This window comes from Motacilla alba, chromosome 9, assembly GCF_015832195.1.
Source record: "Motacilla alba alba isolate MOTALB_02 chromosome 9, Motacilla_alba_V1.0_pri, whole genome shotgun sequence".
In the NCBI taxonomy this organism is placed as follows: Eukaryota; Metazoa; Chordata; class Aves; order Passeriformes; family Motacillidae; genus Motacilla; species Motacilla alba.
Window position 1 is genome coordinate 22,944,247 of NC_052024.1, and position 26,827 is coordinate 22,971,073.

Here is a 26,827-nt window from a genome sequence, read left to right on the forward strand (position 1 = left end):
CATTTGTATTCCTTCCTTCAAGGGATCCTTGACAGACTCATGTACTCCAAGACACTTTGCCTGGATGCAGTGCAGAGCTGGGGCAAGCAATATGATGTCCACAACCTTTATGGATATTCCATGACCCTATCCACCAGGAAGTAAGGAATGCTTGCTAAAATCCTGCTGAAGGGTTTCAGAACAGTCCGTGACCTGTGTTTTCCAAAGCACCACGAGATGTGACTGCTAGAGGAATGAGATTCCTGGAAAATGCTGTGTTACCTTTGAGCCAATTCCACAAAAAAAATCCACAAAATCCACAGCCTGGAGGTGGTAGGGAAAGCCACAAATTGGCTGCCAGAGCTGTGTAAAGAGATTTATTTCAAATGAATATCTTGAGCTTTGCTAGAACACACCTGCAAAGGGATCCACATCCTTGGGATGAACAATCAGTGCCAATCGGTGTAAATCTGCTTTGTTCAGAATTGTCAGTGTCTGAGCTGGGTTTTCCTCTGTGTAACGCCAGCCTCATTTTTTTCCAGAGCCATTGAGACGGTGTTCCCCGGAAAAAGAAGCTACCTCATCTCGAGGTCCACTTTTGCAGGATCAGGAAAGCACGCGGGGCACTGGCTGGGGGACAATGCAGCCACGTGGGACCAGCTGAGATGGGCAATCCCTGGAATGCTGGAGTTTAACCTCTTTGGAATTCCTTATGTAGGACATCAGTTTGTGCCATCCTTTTAAATCAGAGAACAGATTGTCTAACCAAGCACTCTCAAAATAACCACTTACACTGGCACCTCAAAATTAACCATTTTTTAGTAATCTCCTTTGAACATTTCAATTATCAATTTTTGATTTAGGCTGTTTGATTTTTGTGGCTGTGGTGGCATAAAAGTGGGTAACAAGCTTATTATCTTATATATCCCAATCTACCTCTTATTTTAGTAATTTTTAAACTCCAGTGAGGGATGTGCACCAATTCCTGGTTTTCTTATCGTGTCAAATCAGAGACATCCACTTAGAAGGGAAATAGCCAGAATCCTTTTTGTGATTTAAATTTGAATGGCTTTGCAGCTTTTTTCCCATTCTGTGCCTATGATCACCAAACAGGAAGGTAAAATTTGGAAGAAGCAGTTAGTGAGGGGTCAGTTCAATTTTTTGGACAGCATAGCTGGATTTGGGAGAGGAAAGTTACAAATATGTTGTACCTTTTGAGGTGCACTGTACATCCAACACATTCTGATTTTTTAGTTGTTTTTTTTTTAAGGTTGGAGCAGATATTTGTGGTTTCAGTGAAGACACCACAGAAGAACTGTGCAGACGATGGATGCAGGTGGGAGCATTTTACCCATTTTCCAGGAACCACAACGGTGAACATGTCATAGTAAGTTGTGCTTTCTGTTCAAAGCTGCTTTGTGTTCCACGACCACATTTCCCTTAATATCGCTTCTAACCCTCACTCTCACTGCCCAGCTTGAAAACAGAACCTTAGGATGTCTTTATGAAATTATAGATGGGAGAGGTTGCGTTTCATGAGGGTTAATTGAGAATACAGTTGTTTGATTATTGGTTATTATTGATGATTGGTTATTATACAGTTTTATGATTATTGGTTGCTCCTACCACCAAGGAACACCGAGGCCTGTGTGAGCCACCAGGCTGAGCCCTGGGAGCTCCTTGGCATGAACCTGAGTGTCAGGATGAATCCTGGAATAACCCTGATGGACAAGGAGGGATGGGCAGTGCAAACAGCCCAACAGAGGGACAGGACACCAGGTCACAGCAGCAGAAAGGAGAACCCAGTGCAGAGCTGCCCCACGGAACCCCAGCCCCTCTGAAACAGCTTTTCACACGTTTGGCAGAGTGTTTCTGAAAGCCTGGCAATAACAACAGTGGATATTTGTTTCCAGCATCAAGATCCAGCTGCGTTTGGAGCCAACTCCTTGCTGGTGAACAGCTCCAAGCATTACCTGAACATTCGCTACACTCTGCTGCCCTACCTGTACACGCTGCTCTACAAAGCTCACACCCAGGGGGACACGGTCGTGAGGCCACTGCTCCACGAGTGAGTCTGGGAATTCATAACCAGTAGGGAAATCTGACACATTTCATACTGCTAAAGGGACTTTCTAAACCTCTGTCCTCTGAAAAAGCACATTGAATATCTGTAGGTGTTTTCCCAATCAGTGAAACCCCTTTTGGCCTAATCAGGAGGTGATTTTTATATGGCATCCAGTCAGTACCCTGAAACCTTGGGGTTGCTGCTGATATAAATCACAAAAAACCAATTTCTAAACCAATTTCTGCTCTATCCTTCACATTTATTCAGGTTCTACTCTGATGAAATAACATGGGACATCGACAGGCAGTTCCTGTGGGGCCCTGGGCTGCTGATTTCCCCTGCTCTTGAGCCGGTAGGTTTGGCTGGTTTGGGATCTCTCTGGTGGCCACGGGCCATGTTGAGTCACCAGCTCCCTCTCCTTCATTTATTGCTTCCAGTGAGACAGCCCACAGCACATTTTTACCCCTGCTGAAACAGAAAATCTCGCAGTAAAATCCTGCTCCTGTTTTCCAGTCTTCTATGGAGTCAGGGATATCTGGTCTGATATTCTGCTTTACCTCATCTTCACATCTCTGAATTTCCTTTGGAGCCAGCTCCTCTTGCTGCATTTCAGCTTCCCTGTGGTACAGCAAGAAAACAAAAAGGTTGTGGCTTATTCTGTGGCAGGATCTTGTAAATAATGATTCCTCCTGCCAGCAGCACCTTTGCCAGGGAGAAACATAAAACATTTGGTAAAGACAGAAAGGGAAAGCAAGAATCTGGAAGGTGCCAGCCCCAAAATAAATGGAAATAAAGACAGAGAGATCCTCGTGGATAGGATCTGGTTCACTGGGTTTGAAGCATTGTGGCTTTGGGGGGCTTTCAATGATCTGCCACTTTGCAGAGCAGCAATTCAGTTACAGCCCAGCAGCTTTGCAGAAATCTGCTTGGATTGCCCTTCCCCCTGTCTGGACACCATCCTAAACACCAGGAAACAGCAAAGTGCAGGAATATCAGTGATTTTCTTCTCAGAGTGAACTTCAGCTTTATCAGAAAATTGAGTTTTATCTGATTAAGTTGAAATATGAAAGTTGTTTCTTTATTCACTTTCAGGGCGTGGAGTCCACTCGTGTGTACTTGCCTGATGCAGAGTGGTACGAGTATGACACGGTAAGGAAAGGCAGGGATATTATGGGATATTACATCATTTTCTAAATGGGATTGCGATGAAATAGGATTGTCAGCCCTGCCTTGGGGACAGAGACCTGAAGGAAAGACTTTGGGGTTACTTGAGAGACAAGGGATGAAGGGTGGTGGGATAAGCACAAGAACTGGTGCTTCAAGAAAGGGCTCAGATTATGACATTAAATCAGAGTGATAAGCAATTATTTTCTTTATGTGCCCATTAGCCCACAGATATTTACATAACTTTAACTTTTTTTATAAGGAACAATTTGACGAAACTCAGGACTTAAGAAAACACTCCCAGTAGCGGGTAACACAAAATTCCTGTTCTCTTTTTAATCTCTGTCCATCAGGGTGAACCACTGCAGCTGAAGAAAGTGTGGCACAATATACCAACCCCAGGAGACAAAATGGGGCTGCACCTGAGAGGAGGATACATTTTCCCTACTCAGAGACCAAGCACCACCACAGTGGCAAGGTAGAATCCCAAACAGAGCACTTTTAACATTTATTTTTTCTTCCCCATAAAGGGGCTGAGGATTTCTAGGCTACAAATAACAGCAGCCCATTGTATTTAGGATTTTCACCGTGAAATGTGGGAATAGCTGTGAGCCAAACCTCACTTCCACACCTTTAGTGATGAATTATTTGCACAGAAATTTGTAAACTGACTGGGTATTTTAATCCATTTGCATGAGAATTAAAGGAAACCAAGGATTAAACTTAATTAAGGCAATTCTCCAAGGATTGCGACCCTGTTGGGTGTTTCACTCTTGCACGAACATGCAGGATGCACCAAGAATGTTCAGATGTTTGTTACACACATGAATCTCTCTTTCCACAGCCGCAAGAATCCAATGGGACTCATAATTGCCCTGGATATCAACAATGAAGCTTCTGGGGATTTGTTCTGGGATGATGGAGAATCCACAGGTGAGCAGCCACCAACAGCGAAATAAATATGGTTAACGAAGATCTAATGTGCTCAGATTCCAGTGTTCCTGCTGAAAAGAAGGCATTGTAACACACTGCTGCTACTTGCTCATAAATCAAATGGTTTTCATCCCTTTGAAGCAGAAAACTGTGACTATTATTAATGTGAGGATGAAGTCACGACTTAATTCTACAGGAGTAAAGAAAAAAGACACAAGGCTCTACTCTAAGGTCAAGCCTCTGGTTTTCAGGAGAAATCTTTAGGTTGTCAGGAGGTGACAGGATGGGATTTTCCCATGGGATTTAGGCAAACCACTGCCCATCCAGGAGGCATCTGAACATCAATATTGGAAAACCTCATCCATTCCACTTGCACAGCTCCTTTTCCTGGTGGCCTGTACCAATTGTATCTCCCAGGAAAACTCCAAAGCCTCTGCTTTTTGGAATTTAGTGAAAGCTGGGGCTGCTTTTAAGAAAGAGAGCAGTGATTCAGCTGATTATTGCTGCCATAAATCCAGCAGGCCTTGGGTGGCTGCTGTGCATGGGGGTGACAGCTCCATGTGCTCCTCTGGCCTAAAATAACAAAGCCATTACTGCCCTCACTGCTGCTGCCAAGCAAAGCAATAAAACATTTCATCATTTTATGGCTTGCCCAAAACTTATAGGTTGCAGTTTTATAGGGGAAACCATTTGCAATTTGCTTGTGATGGCAGGATTTGTCTTTTCGTATGTGAAAAAGAAAAAAAATCCAAATTGACCTTACTTTGTATTTCTTTTTTCCTGGTCATGTGTTATTTCCTCTCTTATGGTTTCATGGCATTTATCATTATTATCACCACCATTATTTTTGTATGAAGAATACTTATTTAGGTTATGTTAAAGGATTAGTTTTGATCAAAACTTTTATATCTAAGACGAACTAAGAAGAAATAACAGTGCGATAAAAATATCACTACATTTTAGAAGAGCTGCTTTCAATGAATTTTTGTGGAAAAAATTAGGTCTCCTGGGAGACTGGCCAAAGGAAAAAGGGACATTTCAGTTCCCCAAAGAAATATTAGTAAATATTTGAGTTGCTTAGTGCAGCTTTGAACACAGTCCTGATCATTAACATTTTATTGGTCTCTAGCAGTGGCACAGCCCTCCTTCAATTTTATTCTTTTCTGCACTCCAATGTAACCTCTTTCTTTACCTTTTAGGCACAATTGACAAGAAAGCCTACATTTACTATGAGTTTAAAGTTTCCAACGTAAGTATTTGATTTTAATTTCTGATTTTTATCCAGTATCTTTTAAGACCATTCTTTCCTCTCTTTATTCTCCTGTAAGATTTGCTGGAGAACAAAACATTTGCCAAAGCCAAGAGGAATCATGTTCAAAATACTCCCATTTAACTGGGATGAAATCTGTTGTGTTTTTTTTTCTCCTATTTAGTAGAAATATCTAAATAACTCCTATTTCCTTCCACGCAATAAACTCAGTAGCAATATTCACTGAACAAGAGAACTCTAAAGCACAAGAGGCATTTAAAGCAGTCAAAAAGGAGAAGCACGGAGTGTTTGTGATTCTCAAAATAGTGGCACTGTAAAAAATACATATTTTTATACTGTGAAAATCCAGCTGAATGTCTCCAAAGAGTGAGGGAGACCCACACCTTGCCTGAACCCTCAGAAACTACATCAGGGTTGAGTTTTATTGTGTTATTTTAAGCTGAAAGTGCCTTTGCAGGGTTCATTGACAATCAGGATGGAGTCCTGATAGTGTTTCTATCTAATATTGACAGTAACGATCACAAAACAAGGATTGCCAACAGCATGGTAACATATTATTTGTACAATAATAAAAATAATTTAATTAATATCGCTAAAGGCATTAATTCCTTTGCCATGATGAAAGAGCACAAACTAAGGGAGAGAATGCAGAGGAACACGAATGGAGCACAGGAATTAGTAATTTTTTTAATCATAATTAATCAAAGAATTATTTGTAGATATGACACCCCAGTTGCTGTTGGAGTTTGAAACCCCAGTAGCCAAATTGTGACTTGGCTGCGACGCCGATTGAATTAACAATTAACCCCAATGTTCCCATGGAGGGCAATAAGGAAGTTCCACACACGTGTCACAGCCGTGGTGCTCTTCCTCTGCTTGAACTCTCCATCTGAAAATAACGAATGGCACAGCATAGGAAGAGGTGTTTTTATATCAAGAGAAGTGAGAACCTTTGGATGTTGGAACCCAGCGAGTCTGGAGTTTATCTGCCCTGTCACAGACCCACCCCGGCCCTTCTTTATTTCCCAAGCAAGGAAAAAAAGCTGAGGCTCAACACTGAAGATTAGTTTATACGTGGTAGGAAAGCTTTATTGTGATAACAACAAGCAGAGCAATAATTAAAATGTGTGGAAAAAGATATTGGTTTATTTATGCTACGATGTGAAAATCTTCATAGAAAAAATTGTTAAATCAGGAGGACTTTTGGCAGATTTTTTAAAAGAAGAATATGACCACTGTATTATTTTTCAGAATGCTCTACAAATGACTGCTACACACAGCAATTACGCTGATCCAAACAACCTGAAATTTGAGGAAATCAAGATATTGGGGCTGTCCCAGGAAATAGCATCAGTTTCTGTGTCTCAGAACAATGTCGTGCAAGATTATACCCCTGATATCACCTATGATCCTGCAACAAAGGTAAAGCAATAACAGGGAAATGGAGAGTGAACATATTTAAAATTGCTTTAAAATCAACTTTATTTTATACATTGCAAAGGACAGTACCCAGTGCCAATGTTGTTTCAATGAAATACAATGTGAATTTTATTACAGAATTAAAGTACAATTGCATTCGACTCTGCTGCATCTAAGTTATGCTCACGGTGCAGCAGACAGCTTATTTCATGTATTTATTCCTGTTTGCTTCCAAGGATGCTGTGGGATTAACTCCATATTTTTAGAGTCTTAATTCTTCAGATTTTATCTGTAAAAATATCAGTTGTGTGTCTTTGTAAAAGTGAGACTGTATCTAATCTTACAGGATGGGATTTTGTGAATTTTCAATTTTTAAGTGTAATATTCTTAAGGACCAGCATCTCTTTTGACTGAAGGAAAGCTGGATGGGATGGGACATTTAATGACTGTTCATTGTTTCATATTTATAAGGTTGCTGTTATAAAAGGACTTCAGCTTGAACTGGGAAAATCTTACACAATCAAATGGACTCAAAGTATGAATATCAATGAAAGATTTAATTGTCATCCCAGCCCTAATGCAACAAAAGAAAAATGTCAACAGCTTGGTTGTTCCTGGGAAGTAAGTCCTTATTTCTCTAAACTAATAGGACAAAAAAAAAAAATCCAGAATAAAAGGGTTTCCTTTGTGGTTGTTACAGAATAAAAGCGGTCTGGGAGATTTGTCAGGTTTAAATAAAATGGACTGGACTGTAGTGATGGATTTTATTTACCTCAGTAGCTGACAACCATTTAAATTCCAGCACATTGTATCAGGGGTTGAGGAAAAATGAGGTATTTTCTGAAAGGTGAACAGAAATAATATTAGAGTTATGAAAAAGCAGAAGAGCATTTTCAGCTGCCCCTTCTGCCTCAGTGGAACCATGGCCTGCAAGGCTCAGCCCCTTTGTGTCACCTTTGTGTCACTCAGGGACATTTTAAGCCAAATTAATTCCTCTGGATCTCAGTTTTACAGGAAATCCTTGAATTCCACAAAAATCTTGATGCATTTGGAAACTTGTTTATATCCACATCAAGGAGCTACTTCCAAACCTTCATCTCCAACATGAAGTTCTTTAACACATGGTTTCATGTATTATTGATAATTATTAATGAACATGTGGGAGCAACATGGCCTGGTGGGGTTGAACTTCAGAGGGTGACTCCAACTAAATGACTGCCTGTTCTTCTAAAGCTAAAATGCCTATTTTTGGCCTTTCCTGTAGGAGTGAAATCCAAAAGTCAGTGCTGGCTGCTCCTGCACCAGCACCTGCTGAAGCAGTTGATGAGCTGCTCTGGTTTTGTTGCACTACTAAAAGGATTTTTTTATAGTTTTGGACATTTGGAAATGTCAGGAGATCTCAGATGAGTAGGATGTAATTTTCACTGGGTATATTAAGGATAATTTGTGTGAATTAAGCCAGTGGAAAGTCCTGATGCTGCCTGAGTAAGAAATGGGTTTTGGGCACATGTCCTTGAAGGCAGCCAGAGAGAAATGGGATTAAAAGGGACGAAGTTTAGGAATTCCCACAAGCCAAGATTAAACCATGTTGAGGGATTGATCTGAAGATCAAAGAGATGAGGAAATTAAATCCTTCTTAACTGCACGAGGATTCAGTTTCCTGACTGAACTATTTGTACAGCCTTCACAGGATGGCTTTATTACACCTGAGTCAGCCTAGAGACCATTCTGTATTATTTCTTCATTCAGGATTCCATTAATTTTCCCCCCAAATTCCACATTTGACACAGATCTGATAAAAACAGGATTCCATGCTAATACCTAATTAAAAAATCCAGCTGATTTGCTAACCTGGAAGTCCTTTCTGTTTGCACCAGGAGACAGCAAATCCAGATATTCCTTCCTGCTACTACAGCTCCAGCAATCCTTACCTGGTGAAGAGTGTCAACTATTCCTCCGCTGGAATCGAAGCCACACTCAGCTTGGATGGCTCCAAGGTCAGGGCTAACGAGGCTTACACTGCCCCAATCAGCACCCTGCGCCTGGAGGTGAAATACCATCTCAACAACATGCTGCAGTTTAAGGTAAAGCCATCCCAGAATTCCTCAAATGTTTTATTTATGGAAATTCAAAGGGCTTTTTATGGCCAAATCTGTAATTCACAGACAGAAGCAGCCTTGTGTAAATATGTTTCTCCTTCTAAGCAATTATTATTGCCCTTAGCTTGCATTTTTTTATTTCTTGTCCTAGAATCCTAGCACTCAATTTTACAAAGAAATTACATGAATCAAAGGTAGAATGCCAGTGTATGTGTGTAATGTCAAACAGGAACTTTGAAACTGAAAGTATTTTGTTAATATGCAGGTAAATTTATCTGTAAGTGCTCTCATGACTCTACAGTTTATTTTTACATCCACCATTGCACTTCTATTCTAAAATTGTCCGTTCACTGTTGTTTAACTGTAATTTGCTGTGATGTGTTTAATAATGTTGAGCTAAGTGGTCAACATCAAAAACTAACTTCTATCAGCTTTCAAAATACAGAAAGCCTGAGAAAAAATCCTAAAAGTTGAGTAAAAGATGAACTAGAAAATTATTTATCACACTTGCAAAGTACATACACCGAAGTACATATACCTATATTCTAAATATAAGAATATACTTCAAATTCATGTAGATAATTAGATGAGCCATTCATGATCCAAAAGAAATCTTTTAAGTTTCGTTGGTTGGGATTCGTTTCCCCCCAACAAAACCCTGTGAAAGAAATGGTCCAAGAACATGCATTTGAAAGAAAACACTCCCCACAGCAGGTGTTTTAAAATCTGCATCAGATTCAGATTTTGAACTACTGATTTGCTTAACTAAGCCGACCTTTTCTTCGCAGATCTATGACTATCAAAACCCACGGTACGAGGTCCCCGTGCCCCTGAACCTCCCCAGCTCCCCCACGAGCTCGAGCCAGGACCGGCTCTACGACGTCTCGCTCCAGATCAAACCCTTCGGGATCCAAGTGCGCCGCAGGAGCACGGGGACAGTCATGTAAGCCCCTGCCACCCTTTGTTGCTTTGTGTCACACGTTTGTGGGGGCTTTTTTCACGCCAAGCGCTCTCCTCTGTGCACGGGCTGGAGTGAAGAACACCGGCGGCTCTGAAGGCTGTTCCTTGTGCGCTCCCCAAGTTTCTGGGAGGCAAAAGGACTTTTCTACAGTTCCTAAAATATTCCTTAGGTGACCACAGCACTGCTCATTAAGGATTGGCCATTTGGGTCAGTTTTGGGGAATGGTTAGGGAAAAAAAATAGAAGGAAGTGGTGTCCCAACTCGAGATGGGTTTTGGTAATACGACAGACGAGTCTGGCAGGAGCTTCATTTTTTCTTGATTGAGTCAGAGTTACAAAACAGAGAACAGTTGAGTGTGTTATGCTTTTTCTTCAAAAAACCAATTTAATTTAATTTTTTTAAGTACTCAAAACTTAATTGCGAGTTGAGTTCCCTTTTGCCAACCAGAATAATAATTCAACCTGCAATTGAAGCTCCTGGAAGGATGAAATTCTCTGGCAGAGCCCACCAGGCTGCAGTTTGATTTCTAACTGGAAAGATGCTGATTTATAATAAATGTGACCTCTGAATGCAATTCCAGTGTAATCTGCACAGAAAGCTCAGTGAACTGTAAAAAGCACTTTGTTTACTATATTCCATGTGGCTCCAGTGCTCTGTCTGGGAGGAAAATAGGATTGCAGTGTCCTAAAACACATTTCCTCTCTAAATTGCCAAAATACAACACAACTTGCCATGCACGATGCCTGTGTGCTATTCCTCTGAGAGACACAGAGGATTTGATGTCCCGAAACTCTTCAGCAATTCTTACACACTCCCATTTCATGTCCTTTAAGTTTTTTTGATAACCACAACATTTTTAGTCCACTTTTACTGAAGAGTGAGATTTGCAGAGAAAGAGTGGCTCAAAAGGAAATGTCTGCCAGAAACACAGCCCTGAGGACGCTCTATTCTAATTTTCCCTTTCCTCTTCCCACTTCAGCTGGAATTCAGGCCTGCCCACCTTCACCTTCAGTGACATGTTCATCCAGATTTCCACCCGCTTGGCATCCCAGTACATCTATGGGTTCGGAGAAACGGAGCACCCCACCTTCCGACACAACATGAGCTGGCACACCTGGGGAATGTTCACCAGGGACCAGCCTCCAACTGTAAGCAGGCAAAGATGTGATTTCTGAACCAATGAGTGCAGGAAGTGTTCAGCACGACTTTAAAATCCAGTGGATGTCTGCTGGTACTGGGCATTGGCTCTGACTGTATTTATCAGAGTTTACAATTTCGATGGTGTCTCCATGGCAAAGGTCATCTGTAAACCCATTATTTGTGACCTGCAAGAACAATGTGAGGAGCTCAGGCCCTCAGTCAGCTGCTGGAAGGTGACAGATGGCTTAGGAGTAACAGCACGTTCCTCCTTTTTTTTATTCTTCTCTGCTCATTGTTTTGAGAATTAGACATGAGTCAGAACAATTCCTGTTGCTTGGGGATTAATTTAGTACTTACACAGGTAAAGCAGAAATCTTATCTCTGTTTATTTGTCCTATTTCCTACAAGATAGCAAATTTCCAATTATCAGGGGATGGCCAATGAAATAGCAGCAGCTAATTATATCTCCAACTTCCAGGTCAGGCTGGAACACATTTTGAGAAAATTAAATACAGTGTCACCAGCACCTCCTGAGCACGCAGACACCTGGTTCTGTTTGCAAAGAAGGGAAAGTTTTGTCCTGAGGAAGCACCTTCTCATTAGTGAAATTTAAGTGCAGCAATACCTTTGCTTTCCTTCCTGCCTGAGCAGTCTGGAGAAGCCTGATAAATTGTGAAGCTCCAAGTGACCTTCTCCAGGTCTGTTTTGTTGTTAGGTTAGGGTTTAGGTGTATAAATTTAAAATTTATTTGCTATGTTTGGCAATTGTCTCATCTTTTATTAAATTTATTACTAAATGTTAGTAAGCAAATGTTTGCAATGTTTCTCCAGTAAAACGTATTTTGTTTTATTTGCAGTACAAGTTGAACTCCTATGGTTTTCAGCCATTTTATATGGCTCTTGAAGAAGATGGCAATGCCCATGGAGTTCTCTTGCTTAACAGCAATGCAATGGGTAAGAAAACCTTCACTTTATCTCATAAAATCATGGAATGGTCTGGGTTGGAAGGGACATTAAAGCTCATCCTATTCCACCCCCTGCAGGGACACCTTCCACTGTCCAGGTCACTCCAAGCCCTGTCCAACCTGGCCTTGGGCACTTCCAGGGATCCAGGGGCAGCCACAGCTGCTCTGGGCAATCTCAGGGCCTCACCCCACTCACAGGGAGGAATTTCTTCCCAATATCCCACCTAAGCCTCCTCCCTGTCAGTTGGAAGCCATTCCCCCTTGTCTGGTCCCTGCAGACCTTTGCAAATTGTCTCTCTCCATCCTCCTCCGCGTGCTCCATTTTTACAGTCAGCGTTTTGCACCAGTGGCAAATCCAGGCCTCCTTTTCTCACTCCCTTCCCTTCCACTTCCAGATGTGACTTTCCAGCCCACCCCTGCCCTGACCTACCGCACCATCGGAGGAATCCTCGACTTCTACATGGTTTTGGGCCCGACCCCCGAACTCGTGGTTCAGGAATACACCGAGGCAGGAGCCTGACTGCTGCTGGGCTTTGGCGGGTTGGCTTGGTTTCTCTTCCCCTCCTCACCACGAGCATCCTTTCCTCTTTTCAGCTGATAGGGCGCCCAGTCATGCCACCCTACTGGTCCTTGGGATTCCAGCTGTGCCGCTACGGATACGCCAACGACTCCGAGGTCGCCACGGTTGTGAAGGAAATGCAGGCGGCTCAGATTCCCCACGTACGTTGGGAGCAAATATCATTTGAGCTTTTGGCTTCGTAGCATTGACTAAATCCATTTAAACACTAAAGCAGTAAACAACCAAAAAAACCACTGTGGTAAAGAAGAGCAGGTTTTGTGCCACGGGCTCTGGGCTGTGTTAAAAGCTGTTTAATTTTCTTAATTATTCACACCAAAGAATGAGAGGAAGGAGCAGTGATTAAGAAAAACCAGCAGGGAGAAAAGTGAAGCAGCATAATTTCATTGCCATAATGCTCTGTGTCAAGTCAGCTGTGATATGGCCCAGGTTCTCATCAGGGTACTAGGAATAGCACCCAGACCTAACAAAATTATGCTATAAATTGACTTTGAATTAGTTTTGAATATAATAATATCAATTTTTCAATTGACAACAGCTATTCCCATTGTTTCCTTATAGCTATGGAAATATAGGTGCAATTTCTGTGTACATATGTACAGAGAAATCCTTTTTTTTCTCTATTTTGTATCAATTTCTCCCCTTATTTTAGATGCAGCAGTGAAAGGTTTATTTTGGTTTGGATCTGCTCATAGATTGTGTAATATTAATTTAACAACTTCAGCCTAAAGTTACCACTGCTTCCAGTTTTACACATAGAAAGCTCCACGTTTTACTTATTTTGGCCAATTTTCAATATTTGGCAAAAAAGAGGAGAAAATAATTTAAAATTAATTGGGTTTTTTTTTAACTGCAGGATGTCCAATACGTAGACATTGACTACATGGAAAGGAACCTGGACTTCACCCTTTCCCCACGTTTTGCAGGATTACCAGCTCTGATCAACAAAATCAAAGCAGAAGGAATGAGATTTATCATTATCCTGGTCAGTCTGGAATATTGTTTTTAAATTCCAATACAGCATCACAAAATGGAGAATATATTCAATGTGAGTTTTGAGCCTAAGGGCAAAAGTGTTTCTAATTGTAGGATCCAGCCATTTCTGTGAATGAAACCAACTATCCTGCCTTCACCAGAGGTGTGGCCAATAATGTCTTTGTGCAACGGCCTGATACCAAAGAAATTTTATATTCCAAGGTACTGTCCAGGGATGAGTATTCAACTGTGTGTTGTTGATGCTCAGATTGCATTTAGTGTGCCTTGATTATTTAAAATATTCTTTGTCCCATTAGGTCTGGTCGTTTCTTCCCAATGTCACAATCAATGAGTCACTGCCTCATGAAGACCAAGTAGAGGTAAATACTGACATGGTTTGGTTCTGGACTCAAATATAGATATTAATCAAAATAGCAGCAAAATCATTGATAAGTCTCATGGCAGGAATAAAGTGCAGAAACTGGTTAAGTCTTCCTAAAAGCCATAAAACTTAGTGAACAAGCCATTATTTTTTGTTGTTTTTTTTTTTTTTTTTTAATTCTAGAGTTTTATGTAATACGTTCAGTCCCTTTATCTGTCTTGTTTTCCTTCTGTTTTTACAGAACTACGTATCCCATTGTGCTTTCCCAGACTTCTTCCGCAATTCCACAGTGGAATGGTACAAGAGGGAAATCCTGGAGGTCTACAACAATCCCGACCCCTCAAAAAGCCTCAAGTTCGATGGGCTGTGGACTGTGAGTGTGGAGATGCATCTGATTTCTGGATTGTTTTTCTCTGCCCGACCCTGGTGGAGAGGGCCCCAATTCCTGATTCCCAGTATCTGCACTGCTCTGGCAGAAGTATCCCGTGTTAAATTCCCATTAAGGAAATGTTGGACTTGACAATCTTGGAAGTTGCTCCCTTGAAACAAAGAATTGCTGAATCACAGAATAGTCTGGGTTGGAAAAGATCTTAAAAATCTTCTATTCCTATTCCCTGCCAGGGCAGGCACACCTTCCACTGTCCCAGGCTGCTCCAGCCCCAATGTCCAGCCTGGCCTTGGGCACTGCCAGGGATCCAGGGGCAGCCACAGCTGCTCTGGGCACCCTGTGCGAGGAACTGCCCACCCTCACAGGGAGCAATTCCCTCCCAATACCCCATCTAACCTTGCCCTCCTTCAGCTCAGGGCCATCCCCCTTTTTCCGTCACTCCATGCCCTCATGGAAAGCCCTTCTCCTGCCTTTTATGGAACACGGGATGTCCAACTGAGGCTCCTGAGGAACCCTGCAATGCTGTTTGTTTGTAATTCAGAATTTATGGTGTTCTGGAGAGAACTCTAAGGGGTTTTGCTCTGTGTTTTTAGGACATGAATGAACCGGCAGCTTTTATGAATGGCGCCATGGGTGGCTGTAAGAACGACCTCCTCAATAATCCCCCCTACATGCCTCGTAAGTCTGATTCCTCCTCACAAGACTTTTAGGTTTTTCTGGTTCCTACATAAATTCTTATCTGGTATATGGGGCATAAAAGTTGAAATAAAGATGGGTTTATAAACCCACACATCCTCATGGACATGGCCCTTTATTCCTGAGATTATGGGCACACTGCAAGCCCAGCTATTTCAGCAGGAGCTGTGCAGCACTTTGTAAAAGTAAAGTTCTTTCCAGCTCCTCACTGCATATGGATTTGGGTCCCTATTTTGTGTCTAAGTGCTTTGCTTGAGGCATGCCAGAGAATTGAGCTCTCTGTTTTTGCACTTTTCTCAGATGAATAATGCAATTAATTAAATATTTAGAAAATATCCATGTGTCTCCTCTCATTACCATTTATGTGAGCAGTCAAATGCTTGAAATGCTTCGCTTTCTTAGCTCAGCTTTCCTGAAGTACTGGTGTAAAGTAGTACTAATTAGGAATTATTTATTAATGGTTTATTAGCATAGTCTCAGTGCTTACTGTTGTATTCAGGTTTCATGAGTGGTTTCTCAGGAATTTCCAGGAAATTAGTATTCAGACATAGACCATACCCCCACCACATCCATTTTTCTGTTTATGTGATTAGTGTGACAGTGTTCAAAGAAGATTTAAAATATCTTCTGATGTACTCTGTTTATTCTTTGAGCCTCTGTAGTAAGAGCATCTGAACTATTAAAAGTATTAAAATTCAGAGTAACTGAACTATTAAAACATTCACAGGCTCAGATACCTGAATAGGAATATTGGAAATATTCCATTTTGGAAAGGCTATTTTTATAATTATAAATAAATAAGTGACAGTACAAAGAGACTGAATGCCTAACAGATTATGAAAATTAACAAAAAGTAGCTCAAATGATTAATACATTAATAATATATTTCTTCCCTTTCCACAAGATTTGGGATATAGTTCAGCAGGATTAATCCACAAAACTCCATGCATGGAAGGTCTACACTACCTCCCAGACGGGACCCCAGCCAGACACTACGATGTCCACAGCCTTTACGGATGGTCCCAAGCCAGACCCAGCCTGGAGTAAGTGCTTTGCATGTTCCATGCTGCCTCCAGGAGATGTTCTGGTGCCTCAAGGAGCTGGAACAGAGGCTAGATGGGGTTAGGAGTAATAAAAGTGGGTATTTATCAAAGAGCCTTCAAAGGCCAAACCCTGGCAGGACCGGAGCCACAGCGGTGGCTCTGCCTGGATGGCTCCGAGATGGAAGCAAAAGAGGGTTTGGTCTCAAGATCTCACATTTTTGTAAGTTTTAGTCCTAGGAGTTTTAGTTTTGTAGTTGTAGTAGTTTCAGTTTTGTAAGTTTTAACCTAGGAGTTAACTGTCCAATTAATAGCTTCAAATTATGACGTTCCATCCTCCTTGCTTGCTTGCCCGCCCTCCTCTTCTCACGTTGTTCATGCTTTGGGCCTGAAGTTTGAGCAGCTCCAGTTGCTGTGGGGAGCTACATTTTCCCTTTCTCATTCCTGTTATCCGAAGTCACTCAGTGCTGCTGATGGGCTCAGCCAGGGGCAGGTCCCTCTTGGCTCGATCAGAAACAGGGAAGCTCCAGAAGTTTCTCACTGGACCCAGCCCTGCCAAGACCTTGGGTGCAGCCAGCGGAGTAGACAAGAATTTGATAGGAAAAGGAATATCACCATCACATAGTTTCTGTGTTTTAAATATGAACTATTTTCCTCTGTTTTGCGAGGCACTGCAGCAGAAACTACTAGAATAAATCTCACAGCTCACACAGATACTCTCACACTGGAAATTTATAGCAAATGTTAGCTACAAAATATATATATATACACACATACATTTCAGTCCCATATTTATTTTTTGGCAGTAACTGAAGGGGTACTTGTGAAACTGAAGAAATGCAATAATTTATTTTGATACTAAACCATCCAAACAGAAAGATTATTTGCACACAAAACTCACAAAAGACTGTAACTGAGAAGTGAACATCAGTATTTTATGTAACCTGGTGTCATTTCAGTCCTCCATCCATTAGCCACAGGAACTTTGGGATATTGCCTTGATGCACTTCTTTTGAAATGAGGTTTTTGCATAGCCAGAGTCCTTATTAGTGAATACAGGAACTGTTTGGAGGTAAATGCAGCCTTTGTGACCTGAATAATTGTTTTTCATGGATAGAGCTACGGAGCTGCAGGCCTGAGGCTCCAGGCACTGAACACTCCAGGTCCTGCTCATCCCCGAGCAGTTCTACACGTGACATTCGCTGTCTTCACTTTTGGAATTTTAGCTGCCACCTCCAAAGCACTACTGACACAGGGAAAGCAAGCAGAGAATTAAAGTGTTGGACAATATGTTACAAAGGAATAAAGGATCCTAGGAAAGTCACTGTTTGTCTTGGAGGAAATAATTGTGGCACATTAGTCTGGTTTAATTGCTGTGGTAATTTAAGTGACTTGTGTATCTTTGCTGTAATTATGGTGTCACTAAAGCTGCAAATCCTATAGAAAAATAAGCAAATAGTGCCTTAATGAAGCAGCAGTTTAGGCAATTATGGGGTCTCACATTGGAGAGCAGTGGGATTTCATCAGGGTGATTTTCTGACTAATATTCATATTGATAGTCTGTCACCTTGGTCTTTCAGAAGGGACTAAAAATCCCCGACTCTCTCTCTTTTTATTTCAGCACCTTTTAGTCAACTAAACTTATCCTGAGAGGTCAAATATTCCTGCTACCTCTGTTTTCACTCTTGTGAGCCTTTTGCTTTGATTTTTGCCAAATCATTTCCAACTGTTGCTTCAACTTTTTGAGTACTTTAGGAAAGGAATGACGTGCCCTCACACGCATTGTGGAGCACTTAGAAAATGGGCTTAGAAAAGTTTTGCTACATTTCCTATTTTCCCACAGAGGAGTTAGCCTGAGCTGGAAAACTCCTTTTCAATCCCTCATGTTTGCCAGTTTGCTGGGATTGAGTCTGGATCACATTGAATTGCCATAAAAAGCACAAAGGGACTGGATGTATATCATGTAGCCCTTCTCTAGGATAATACAAACCCAAATATTTCTTTCCAGAGGCTCTTCTGCAGTAAATTCTCGTGCAGTGTTTCTCCTGTAACCTGTTTCTGTGCCTGTTTCTGTTCTTGCAGGGCTTTGCAAGCTGCCACCAAGGAGCGCGGGATCGTCATCAGCCGCTCCACGTATCCCAGCAGCGGGAGATGGGTGGGGCACTGGCTGGGGGACAACACGGCAGCCTGGGACCAGCTGCACAAATCCATTATTGGTACGTGCCAGGGAAAAGGTCTGCATGCCCGGGATCACTGAATCACGGAATGGTTTGGGTTGGGAGGGACCTTAAAGCCCTAAATCTAGTTCTGCCTCTGCCATGGCAGGGACATTGTCCACACACCGGGCTCCTCCAAGCATTATCCAAGCTGGCTTTGCTTCTCCTTCACCTCCTTGCTTTTTGTATTCCTGTGATTTTTTAGCTGAAAAGACTAGCTCACCAACCAGAATTTGTGGTAAATTCCTTTTTAGCTTTTTCTTCTTACTTCCTTCTCTACAGGTGCTGGGAACTCCTTTAATTTCCTTGGGACCAGGCTCCTCCATGCCCTGTGTCCTGCTACTCTTTTTTTTCTTTGCTCCCGTCCACCCACATTCCATCTCCTTCTCTAGCAGGAAAACACAACACATTAGAGAAATTGTGGGGCTTGGATGTGGTTTTTTCTCTTCTGAATCAGTAGTGTAATAAACACTGTCTATGTAACCAAAACATAAAAAAACCCAGCGAGTAACTCCAATTTATTTCTCTTTTCAGGCATGATGGAGTTCAGTCTCTTTGGAATATCTTATGTAAGCTAATGAGTTATTAACTTCTATTTAATTACCGTGATGCTGTACATGATAATACAGTTTTCCATTTGGGTTATTCTGAAAATTTCAGACAGGAGCTGATATCTGTGGCTTCTTCAAAGACGCACAGTATGAGATGTGTGTCCGCTGGATGCAGCTGGGTGCATTCTACCCATATTCCAGGAACCACAACGAGAAAGGAACACGGGTGAGTTGCAATTTTTTAATAGTTCTTAGCAGCTGGGCCCTTGCAACACACAGGCAAAACCAGCCAGAACAATGCACAATCGCCCTGGCTCAAAAAAAAAAAACCCACCCAAACCATTCCAAGTCAAATGGAGAAGAACAGAACATTTTTGGCTCTTTATCAAATGAAAACTGTCATTATTTCTACCTGTCTCTGCTGTGAGGCTCCCCATCACCTGGGAGGTTTTGTGCCCCCAGAGGGGCTGCTCTGGGATTTGGACACTTGAAGGAAGCCTGTCATAACTTTGCTTTCACTGACTCAAACTCTACATATTTTCTCCTCTGTGCCATTTGGATTTCAATGAGCTACAGCAGGGCTAACATGGAGATTTTAAGGCAAACACCTTGAAGAAACAGAACTGACCTCGGTGCTCTCAGCCCTAATTGCCCATAATTATACAACAAATGAGAAAATGGGGCAGTGTAATAAGATGCTGGAGTGAGACTCAGGAATTTCTGTGCTCTGCCTGTTTGCCACCATCAGATATTGTATTTCTGCTGAAAGGAAAGGGAAATAATTGCCTAAATGGAGGCTAAGGAGTGGAGTGGAGAAAGCTGTAAAACAAGATAACTGGGAAAATGAAAAAAAAGGGAAACAGCACTTGTGTTCCAGGGAAAGCTTCAGGTCCAGCAGAGTGGAGCTATTTAGATGGCAAATATCTAATGGATTAAAGTCTCCTTTTCAAAGCCAGCTGCTTTATCTCGCAGCACACACCTTCCACGGGCCCTGAAAGCCTTCAAAATGCAGATTCAGGGTTATCGTGGTGCTTCCAGCCCTACCCAATTTGCCAAGGTATTGTTCCCTCCATTTAATAAAGACTTGAGGCTCTCCTGACAGCAGTCCTTGGTGCCTCGGCCTCTTGCTGCAAGCAGAGGGCTGATGGGTGATGGACCCTGGGACGTGTCACACCTTGGGGACACTTTGCATTAAACATTTTTACTGTTTCCCCTGGGTTTTTATCAGCTTTCCTCTTTCTAGTTCCCCTCCTGGGGCTGGCAGTGACAGCCACAGTTTTCACTTGCTCCTGAGGTGAAGAATAAACAAATGGAGATGCTCTGCTTCAGAGAGGAAATTTCCTTGGTTTTGCTGTGTGGATTTGGTTTTTTTTAGCTTTGCAATGCAATCCAACCCAGCTTCTCTAACAACGCTCTCTTTCAGAGGCAAGATCCTGCTTCCTGGGATAACAAATTTAAAGAGATGTCCAGGAATGTCCTGAACATAAGATACACCCTGTTACCTTACCTCTACACCTTGCTGTACGACGCCCACGCCCACGGCAGCACCGTGGTCCGCCCCCTTCTCCACGAGTGAGTGCAATTCCCCTGCTCCCCTCACCAAGAATTCCCATTAAAACTCCTCTAGTTGTGACCCCCTAACAACAGAGTTCTCTCTTTGTTACAGCATTTCCCCTTTCAATTAAAAAAACAAAAAGTCTTGGCTGGGAAAAACAGAGTTTTTTGCATGTAGTGATTTGTTTTTACAAAGAAGCTCAGTGGCTCAAATTAAAAAGTCTGTCCCAGTCTGTCCAAGATTCTATTCCTGTAAAGAACAAGCATAGGACTTTTAGAGTTTTGTTGTCCCAATGTACTGAAAAGCAAAAGAAAAGAAATGGACCAAAACCCCTAAAGCTAAGCACTAACTTGCATTTCTCTACTGAATGTCACATCAGGATCTTTGTGCAGCCATTAATTATCTCTGAATTATTAACAGTAATAATGAGGAAACAGACACTAGAAAGAGAAGGTGAATTTACTGACAGCAGGGTCTTCCAGGAGGGACTCTTTGGGAAAGCTCAGCTCTGGCTGTCTCTTCCTGACAGGTTTGTGGGAGACAGGACCACGTGGGATATCGACGAGCAGTTCCTCTGGGGTCCTGCCCTGCTCATCAGCCCTGTGATGAGAGAGGTGAGCTTTTAAACTTATTTATTGCTGAGAGTCAGTTTAACTAAGCTTCACTTTTTGATTCAAGGCGCCTAAAATTTGTGTGTTTAACTGCAGAATGATCGGAGTGTGATGGCTTATTTCCCTGATGCTCGCTGGTATGATTACCACACAGTAAGTCATCCTAAAAAAACTGTATTTTAAAACTTGTATTTTCTGTCTTTTCACAGTGCTGAGTGTGGCAGGGAGGTGGGAACACTCTCCTGCCTAATTTGCATTTAATATAAGTTCTTAGAAACAGAAAAAGAAATAATAAAAATCCTCGATTCCTTTATAATAATGTATAATAACATGACCAGAGTTATGATAAATGAAAAGGCGAAGTTAATACCTTTAATTTAGACTTCTTTTCACTTTTTGTAACCCTCAAATGATACACAGAAGGTTTTTGTAATGGAATTCTCTAATGAAAAAAGAAAAAATCAGGTTTAGCTGCATAATTTTTTCCTGGAAATTAATAAAGGATTTGGAAATAGGAAGAGCAGGATCACAACTCCTTTCATTAATCACAGGTTTGTGTTTCACCCACTTGGCCCCTTTGGTTCAGCTGCCATCACCCATGGTCAGGCCTGGCTTTTACAGACCCAAAATTTCAGGGTTTCTCTTATTAATAGTTACTCCTGCAGTAACAACTCCTAATTAACCTGTCTAGAGAAATATTACATTTTGTTCTGAAGGAAAACCCTGTAAAAATTCTTTTTTTTTTGTACACAGAACTCTGATACTGGCTTTAGGAAACAATTCCAAAATCTATCAGCTCCTTTGGAGCACATCAACCTGCACATCCGAGGCGGATACATCCTGCCTTGGCAAAAACCTGCTACGACAACTGCTTCCAGGTAGGAAGAAGGGAAAATTTTTAAATTTAATTTATCTTTTTGGTTGGTTTTTGGGCTCTTTTTCCTAGTGGTATTTAGTAGTGTGGGATGGGAAGATGGCTATGGGAGGTCAGTTCGGCAGTACACGACTTTCCTGGAAAGGAATTACCACCTGGGGAATATGGAATGTGATTGGCTGAGGGAATTGAGAGAAAACTGTGTTTTCCACAGCCGGAAAAACCCGATGGGACTCACGGTGGCCCTGGATGATGCTCTGCTTGCAGCAGGACACCTTTATTGGGATGATGGCGTTCGCATCGGTACGTCCAGGCCTTCTTCCCTTCCTAAAACCCTTTTCTTTCCTGTGAGAATGGCTGGATGCTGCCAAGTGAGGCTCCATCCATGGGGATATTCAAATTCCAAACTCAAGAGACAAAACCAGAGCCAAGGATGTGAACTGGGGAGAGAGGGAACGAACTCTGGGCTGTCCGAGGAGGAGCAGAGGGAAGGGATGGACTTGGCCAAGGCCATTTCTGGGGGACAGATCTGAACTCACTTTCAGAGGCAAAACTGAAATGAAACCTGCTGACCAACATTACAGAAACCTGATCCTTCCTGACTGCAGCCACACCACGCTGTGATTTACACAATTAATAAGTTATATAAATGAACTCGTGCCCGGGGCCTGAGGAAAGGCAGGTAACAAAGATTCCTCCTCAAACCCGTGGGAGCCACAACCACAGATCATGTGAGAGCTCTCACCAATTTCCTCAACGTGGCTAAATTTAAACTGTCTGCAGGCAAGAGACACTGAGCTGGCATTTCTCCTCCTCACCTAGGGTGCACTACCCTTGTAATAACAGTGAGATTCCACCAGGAATGCAGGAAATGTGCCTTGCACGGTGACCTGGGGGGAGTTTGCAGGAGGCTGGAGGTGGATCTGGAGGTGCTTCACACCCTCTGCCAGCACTGGAATCCAGAAAGGATGGCCACATTTAGGGAAGGCTGGTGATGAATGGAATTTGGGTGGAGCATCTCCCAGGGTGACACTCCCAGGAGTGTGGGAAGGCAGGACAGGAGCCCCAGTGCCCAGGGATCAGCACTGCTCTGAGGGCAGTGACAGCTGAACACAGCACTGGGGAAACACCAGCAGTGACCTCAGAGAGGCAACAGCCATCGGGTGTCACCTGGAATTGTCACCTGGCAATGGAAGGGGATGTGGGAAATGACTCTTCATTTCTTCAATGTTTCAAACGAGCATTTTTCTCCTCCTCTAAACTCCCCTGATCTCCCTAGTGCTGTTTCTTTGCCTGCTTTTATATCTTACCCCTAAAATATTCTCCTTTTATCCTCATTTCAGCTTTATATACACGGAAAGTATTTTCTGTCTAATAGCATTCATCTTCTGGAAATGCACAACTTCTCTTTATTTACATATAAATACATCCCTTGTATTTGTAAGCTGTCTGTGGACACAATCCTTGAGCAGAAATTTTGATAATGTGTTAAATAAGGTAGCCAGCAAAGACATTTTATTCAATTTCTTTCATTCTTTCTTTTCAACAGATGCATATGAAGATGGTGTTTACCTGCTGACATCCTTTACTGCTAAGCAGGTAATCACATTAGCTCATATTTATTTAACAGTCACTTCAGGTGATTTTTTTATATTTTTAACTATGGGTATTTCGATTTGGGTCTCCCTAATGTCTATGTATCCCAACCTTACATTAAATTGTGCTCTCAGATGATTAGGCTACAAGAAATGTTATTAAACTGTGTTAAGAATGAATTTAGGAGTGAATCTGAAGAGTATTGTTAAGCACAATTGTCAGATTTCATTTCCATAACCAGTGGAATATCTGGAAATAAATTAGGCTCTAATTACAGGGACTTTTGGCTTAAAAGAAAAGCTCTTTCTATTGTAGGAGAAAACACACTTTCCTATTTCATTATTTTCCAGTGTGCCACAATGTCTTCTAATTTTATCCACACTGTTCTTTCCTCTCATCTAATTCTGTCTTTGTCAAATAAAAGGGTGTTAATTGCTAAGGAAGGGAGTTTGTTTTGCTAACACTCAATATTTGCAGTTGTAAGGGGATTATAAAATAAAAAGCACCTTTCCCTGCTCTTACAAAAACTTGCTAAGGAAAAGCCTAATTAAAGAGGTCTTGAATCAACCAACAATGAGAAACACTCACCCTCTGAGCACTAAAAACGTGGAATTATGTCACAGCACTTCTGGGTACCTCCTAAAGAAACCCAAAATCTACTTCAAATCACAGTAACGGAATGAGAGGAGGCCTGTGAGTGCTGAGGGAGGGGATGGGGAGGCAGGAGCTGTTCTGGGAGGGCAAAAAGCAGGAGGAGAAGAGCCTGGAGCAGCTCCCACAGCACCTGGAAGGTGACAGGGGGCAGGGAAGAGGGCTTTATCCTGCAGCTCTTGCTGCCCATCCAGGGGTTGGGAATTTCTTGCTCTTCACAGCTGGGTGGCAATTAAAGCACAGCAGAGATTAGGATTCGGCCAGGTTCACAAAGTGGAGGAAAGGTTTCACTATCTGAAAAATAAATAACAACACACCGGTATTAAGAAATAAAAATTTTTAAAAAATCTGGAGTGAGGACAGCAAATGAAAAGCTGAAGTGGACTTCACATGGTTTGGGTTGGGAGAGACATAAAAGTCATCTCATTCCATGGCAGGGACACCTTCCCCTGTCCCAGCTGCTCCAGCCTGGCCTTGGGCACTGCCAGGGACCCAGGGGCAGCCACAGCTGCTCTGCATTTGTACCAACCCCTGATATTTGCCTCTCCCTCTTCCTTCTAGAATGTTCTGGAGATCACAGTTACACATCAGAATTACACGGACCCGAACAACCTGGTGTTCACTGCCATCAAGGTCCTGGGGGTGCCCAGCAGGGTCACTCAGGTGACAGTGACACAGAACGGGGCAGCAATCCCATCAAGTCACAAGATTGCCTATAACAACAAGGTGAGATGCTGCTTGAAGGGTTAAAATCTGCATTTGTGCCCGTAAACCGGTGGAGATACCACATTTAAAATGATTATATATTCAAAATATTTATTTATTTACCACATTTAAAATGATTATATAGTCAAAATATTTATTTATTTACCACATTTAAAATGATTATATATTCAAAATATTTATTTATTTACCACATTTAAAATATTTTTACTCATTTAAAACATTAAATTTAAATTTAATAATTAAATATTTAAACTATTGAAATGTTTTTACATATTAAAAATATATATAATATAAAAATTTTTATATTAGCCTGTTTAAAATATTTATATATTTACCATATTTAATAGATTTTACTTACCATATTTAAAATATTTGTATATTTATCATATTTCAAATATTGGTATATTTACCATATCTAAAATATTTATATATTTACAAAATTAAAATTAGTTTTGCTTACCATATTTTAAACATATATATTTAGCATATTAAATTTTTATATTACCCTATTTAAAATATTAATATATTACCATATTTAAAATATGTATATATTTACCATATTTAGCATATTTGCATATTTAGCATATTTAAAATATTTTTACTTTACATATTTAAAATATTTATATATTTACCATATTTAAAATATTTATATATTTACTAAATTAAAAATATTTTTACTTACCATATTTTAAACATATATATTTAGCATATTTAAAATTTTTATACTGGCCTATTTAAAATATTTATATATTTAGCATATTTAAAATATTTTACTTACCTTGTTTAAAATATTTGTATATTTACCATATCTAAAATATTTACCATATCTAAAATATTTGTATGTTTAAAATATTTAAAATATCTATGCATTTAGCATATTTGGAATTTTTATATTAGCATATTTAAAATATTTACCATATTTAAAAATACATGTCTTTACCATGAGATAGAGAACTATTTACCATATTTAAAATAAACCATATTTCAAATATGGTTTTAAAATAGAGATCTATTTAAATAGAGATCTATTTACCATATTTAAAATAAACCGTATTTCAGAAAGAGGCACAAGCTGCCATCAGGTAATGATTCCTTAATACCATTTAATGCCATTTCTGGCAGTGTTGCCTAACAGCTTCCTTGCAACCTGGGAGATGTGACAGGAGAAAAAGCTTCTCTGAGCATTCTGTGAGATTCTGCTGATGGAAAAAAAAAATCATATGCACTGCTGAATTGCAACGTATTCCAAATTTTTCTAATTTAAAAAATTCCTTTATTTTTAAAACAAAAGGAAGCTCAGCTCCGAAAGAGCCTGTAGGTGAAGGGAGGGATCAGAGACTCATGGTCAAACTCTCCCAAATCTGTGCTGTTAAACTCTGTCTGTAGTGATACAAACACAAATGTAAATTTCAAAAGGGAAATAAATTCTTGCAGTTTCAAGTGAGAAGCCAGTTTCTCCCTGGAACAGAGAATACACCATGGATCTTCAGGCTCAGTTACTAAATGTGCATCTTGTGTGTTTTATTCCCAGCTCCTGGAAATCACCGATCTCCAGCTGAAACTGGGCCAGAACTACACCCTGCAATGGAGCTAGGAAGGAAAATTACATCAGCCACGCCTCTGCATTTTTTTGTATTTTTAAAACCATTTTTCAATTTTCAAAGGGCTTTTTTGTCACCTTGGAATGCTTTTTCCCTTCCCAGCACAGCAGTACAGTGAGTTCACAGCCAGGTGTTCTGTGTACAAAGCAGTCAGGAGCCAGCAGTGCCACTTGAGGATAAAGTTCATCTTTCAAACTGAGAACTGAAGGGAAAAACTCTTTTTTTAGAGTAGAATTCCTGTCTGACGTCATATCTGATCAATTTTTTAAAAAAAGATGCAGTTGATGTTACCAAAGTGGATTTGAAGCTGGAATTTTGCCTATATTTAATTTCCATCCTAATTTTAATTATACCTATGCAGGTCATTATTATGGAGAATTTAAGGCCAGATAAA

At 41.0% G+C, this 26,827-nt stretch overlaps 1 protein-coding gene across 1 annotated transcript in view; it reads left to right on the forward strand.

Annotated features, from left to right (window-relative positions):
- SI (sucrase-isomaltase) overlaps positions 1–26,594 on the forward strand; it is a 42,285-nt gene extending 15,691 nt beyond the window's left edge. The window contains exons 15-48 of the mRNA XM_038145806.1: positions 23–140; positions 522–693; positions 1,250–1,366; positions 1,893–2,047; positions 2,312–2,396; positions 3,137–3,193; positions 3,562–3,686; positions 4,053–4,141; positions 5,341–5,390; positions 6,663–6,833; positions 7,302–7,451; positions 8,708–8,914; positions 9,718–9,872; positions 10,870–11,038; positions 11,887–11,983; positions 12,390–12,502; positions 12,589–12,714; positions 13,428–13,556; positions 13,661–13,768; positions 13,864–13,926; positions 14,170–14,301; positions 14,910–14,994; positions 15,917–16,055; positions 18,135–18,268; positions 18,803–18,837; positions 18,929–19,045; positions 20,243–20,391; positions 20,904–20,988; positions 21,082–21,138; positions 21,739–21,863; positions 22,074–22,162; positions 23,409–23,458; positions 24,668–24,832; positions 26,364–26,594. Coding sequence (XP_038001734.1) covers positions 23–140; positions 522–693; positions 1,250–1,366; positions 1,893–2,047; positions 2,312–2,396; positions 3,137–3,193; positions 3,562–3,686; positions 4,053–4,141; positions 5,341–5,390; positions 6,663–6,833; positions 7,302–7,451; positions 8,708–8,914; positions 9,718–9,872; positions 10,870–11,038; positions 11,887–11,983; positions 12,390–12,502; positions 12,589–12,714; positions 13,428–13,556; positions 13,661–13,768; positions 13,864–13,926; positions 14,170–14,301; positions 14,910–14,994; positions 15,917–16,055; positions 18,135–18,268; positions 18,803–18,837; positions 18,929–19,045; positions 20,243–20,391; positions 20,904–20,988; positions 21,082–21,138; positions 21,739–21,863; positions 22,074–22,162; positions 23,409–23,458; positions 24,668–24,832; positions 26,364–26,426 — 3,881 coding nt within the window. The 3' untranslated portion in view covers positions 26,427–26,594. The remainder of the gene's footprint in view (positions 1–22; positions 141–521; positions 694–1,249; positions 1,367–1,892; positions 2,048–2,311; positions 2,397–3,136; positions 3,194–3,561; positions 3,687–4,052; positions 4,142–5,340; positions 5,391–6,662; positions 6,834–7,301; positions 7,452–8,707; positions 8,915–9,717; positions 9,873–10,869; positions 11,039–11,886; positions 11,984–12,389; positions 12,503–12,588; positions 12,715–13,427; positions 13,557–13,660; positions 13,769–13,863; positions 13,927–14,169; positions 14,302–14,909; positions 14,995–15,916; positions 16,056–18,134; positions 18,269–18,802; positions 18,838–18,928; positions 19,046–20,242; positions 20,392–20,903; positions 20,989–21,081; positions 21,139–21,738; positions 21,864–22,073; positions 22,163–23,408; positions 23,459–24,667; positions 24,833–26,363) is intronic.
- The last annotated feature ends 233 nt before the right edge of the window (positions 26,595–26,827 follow it).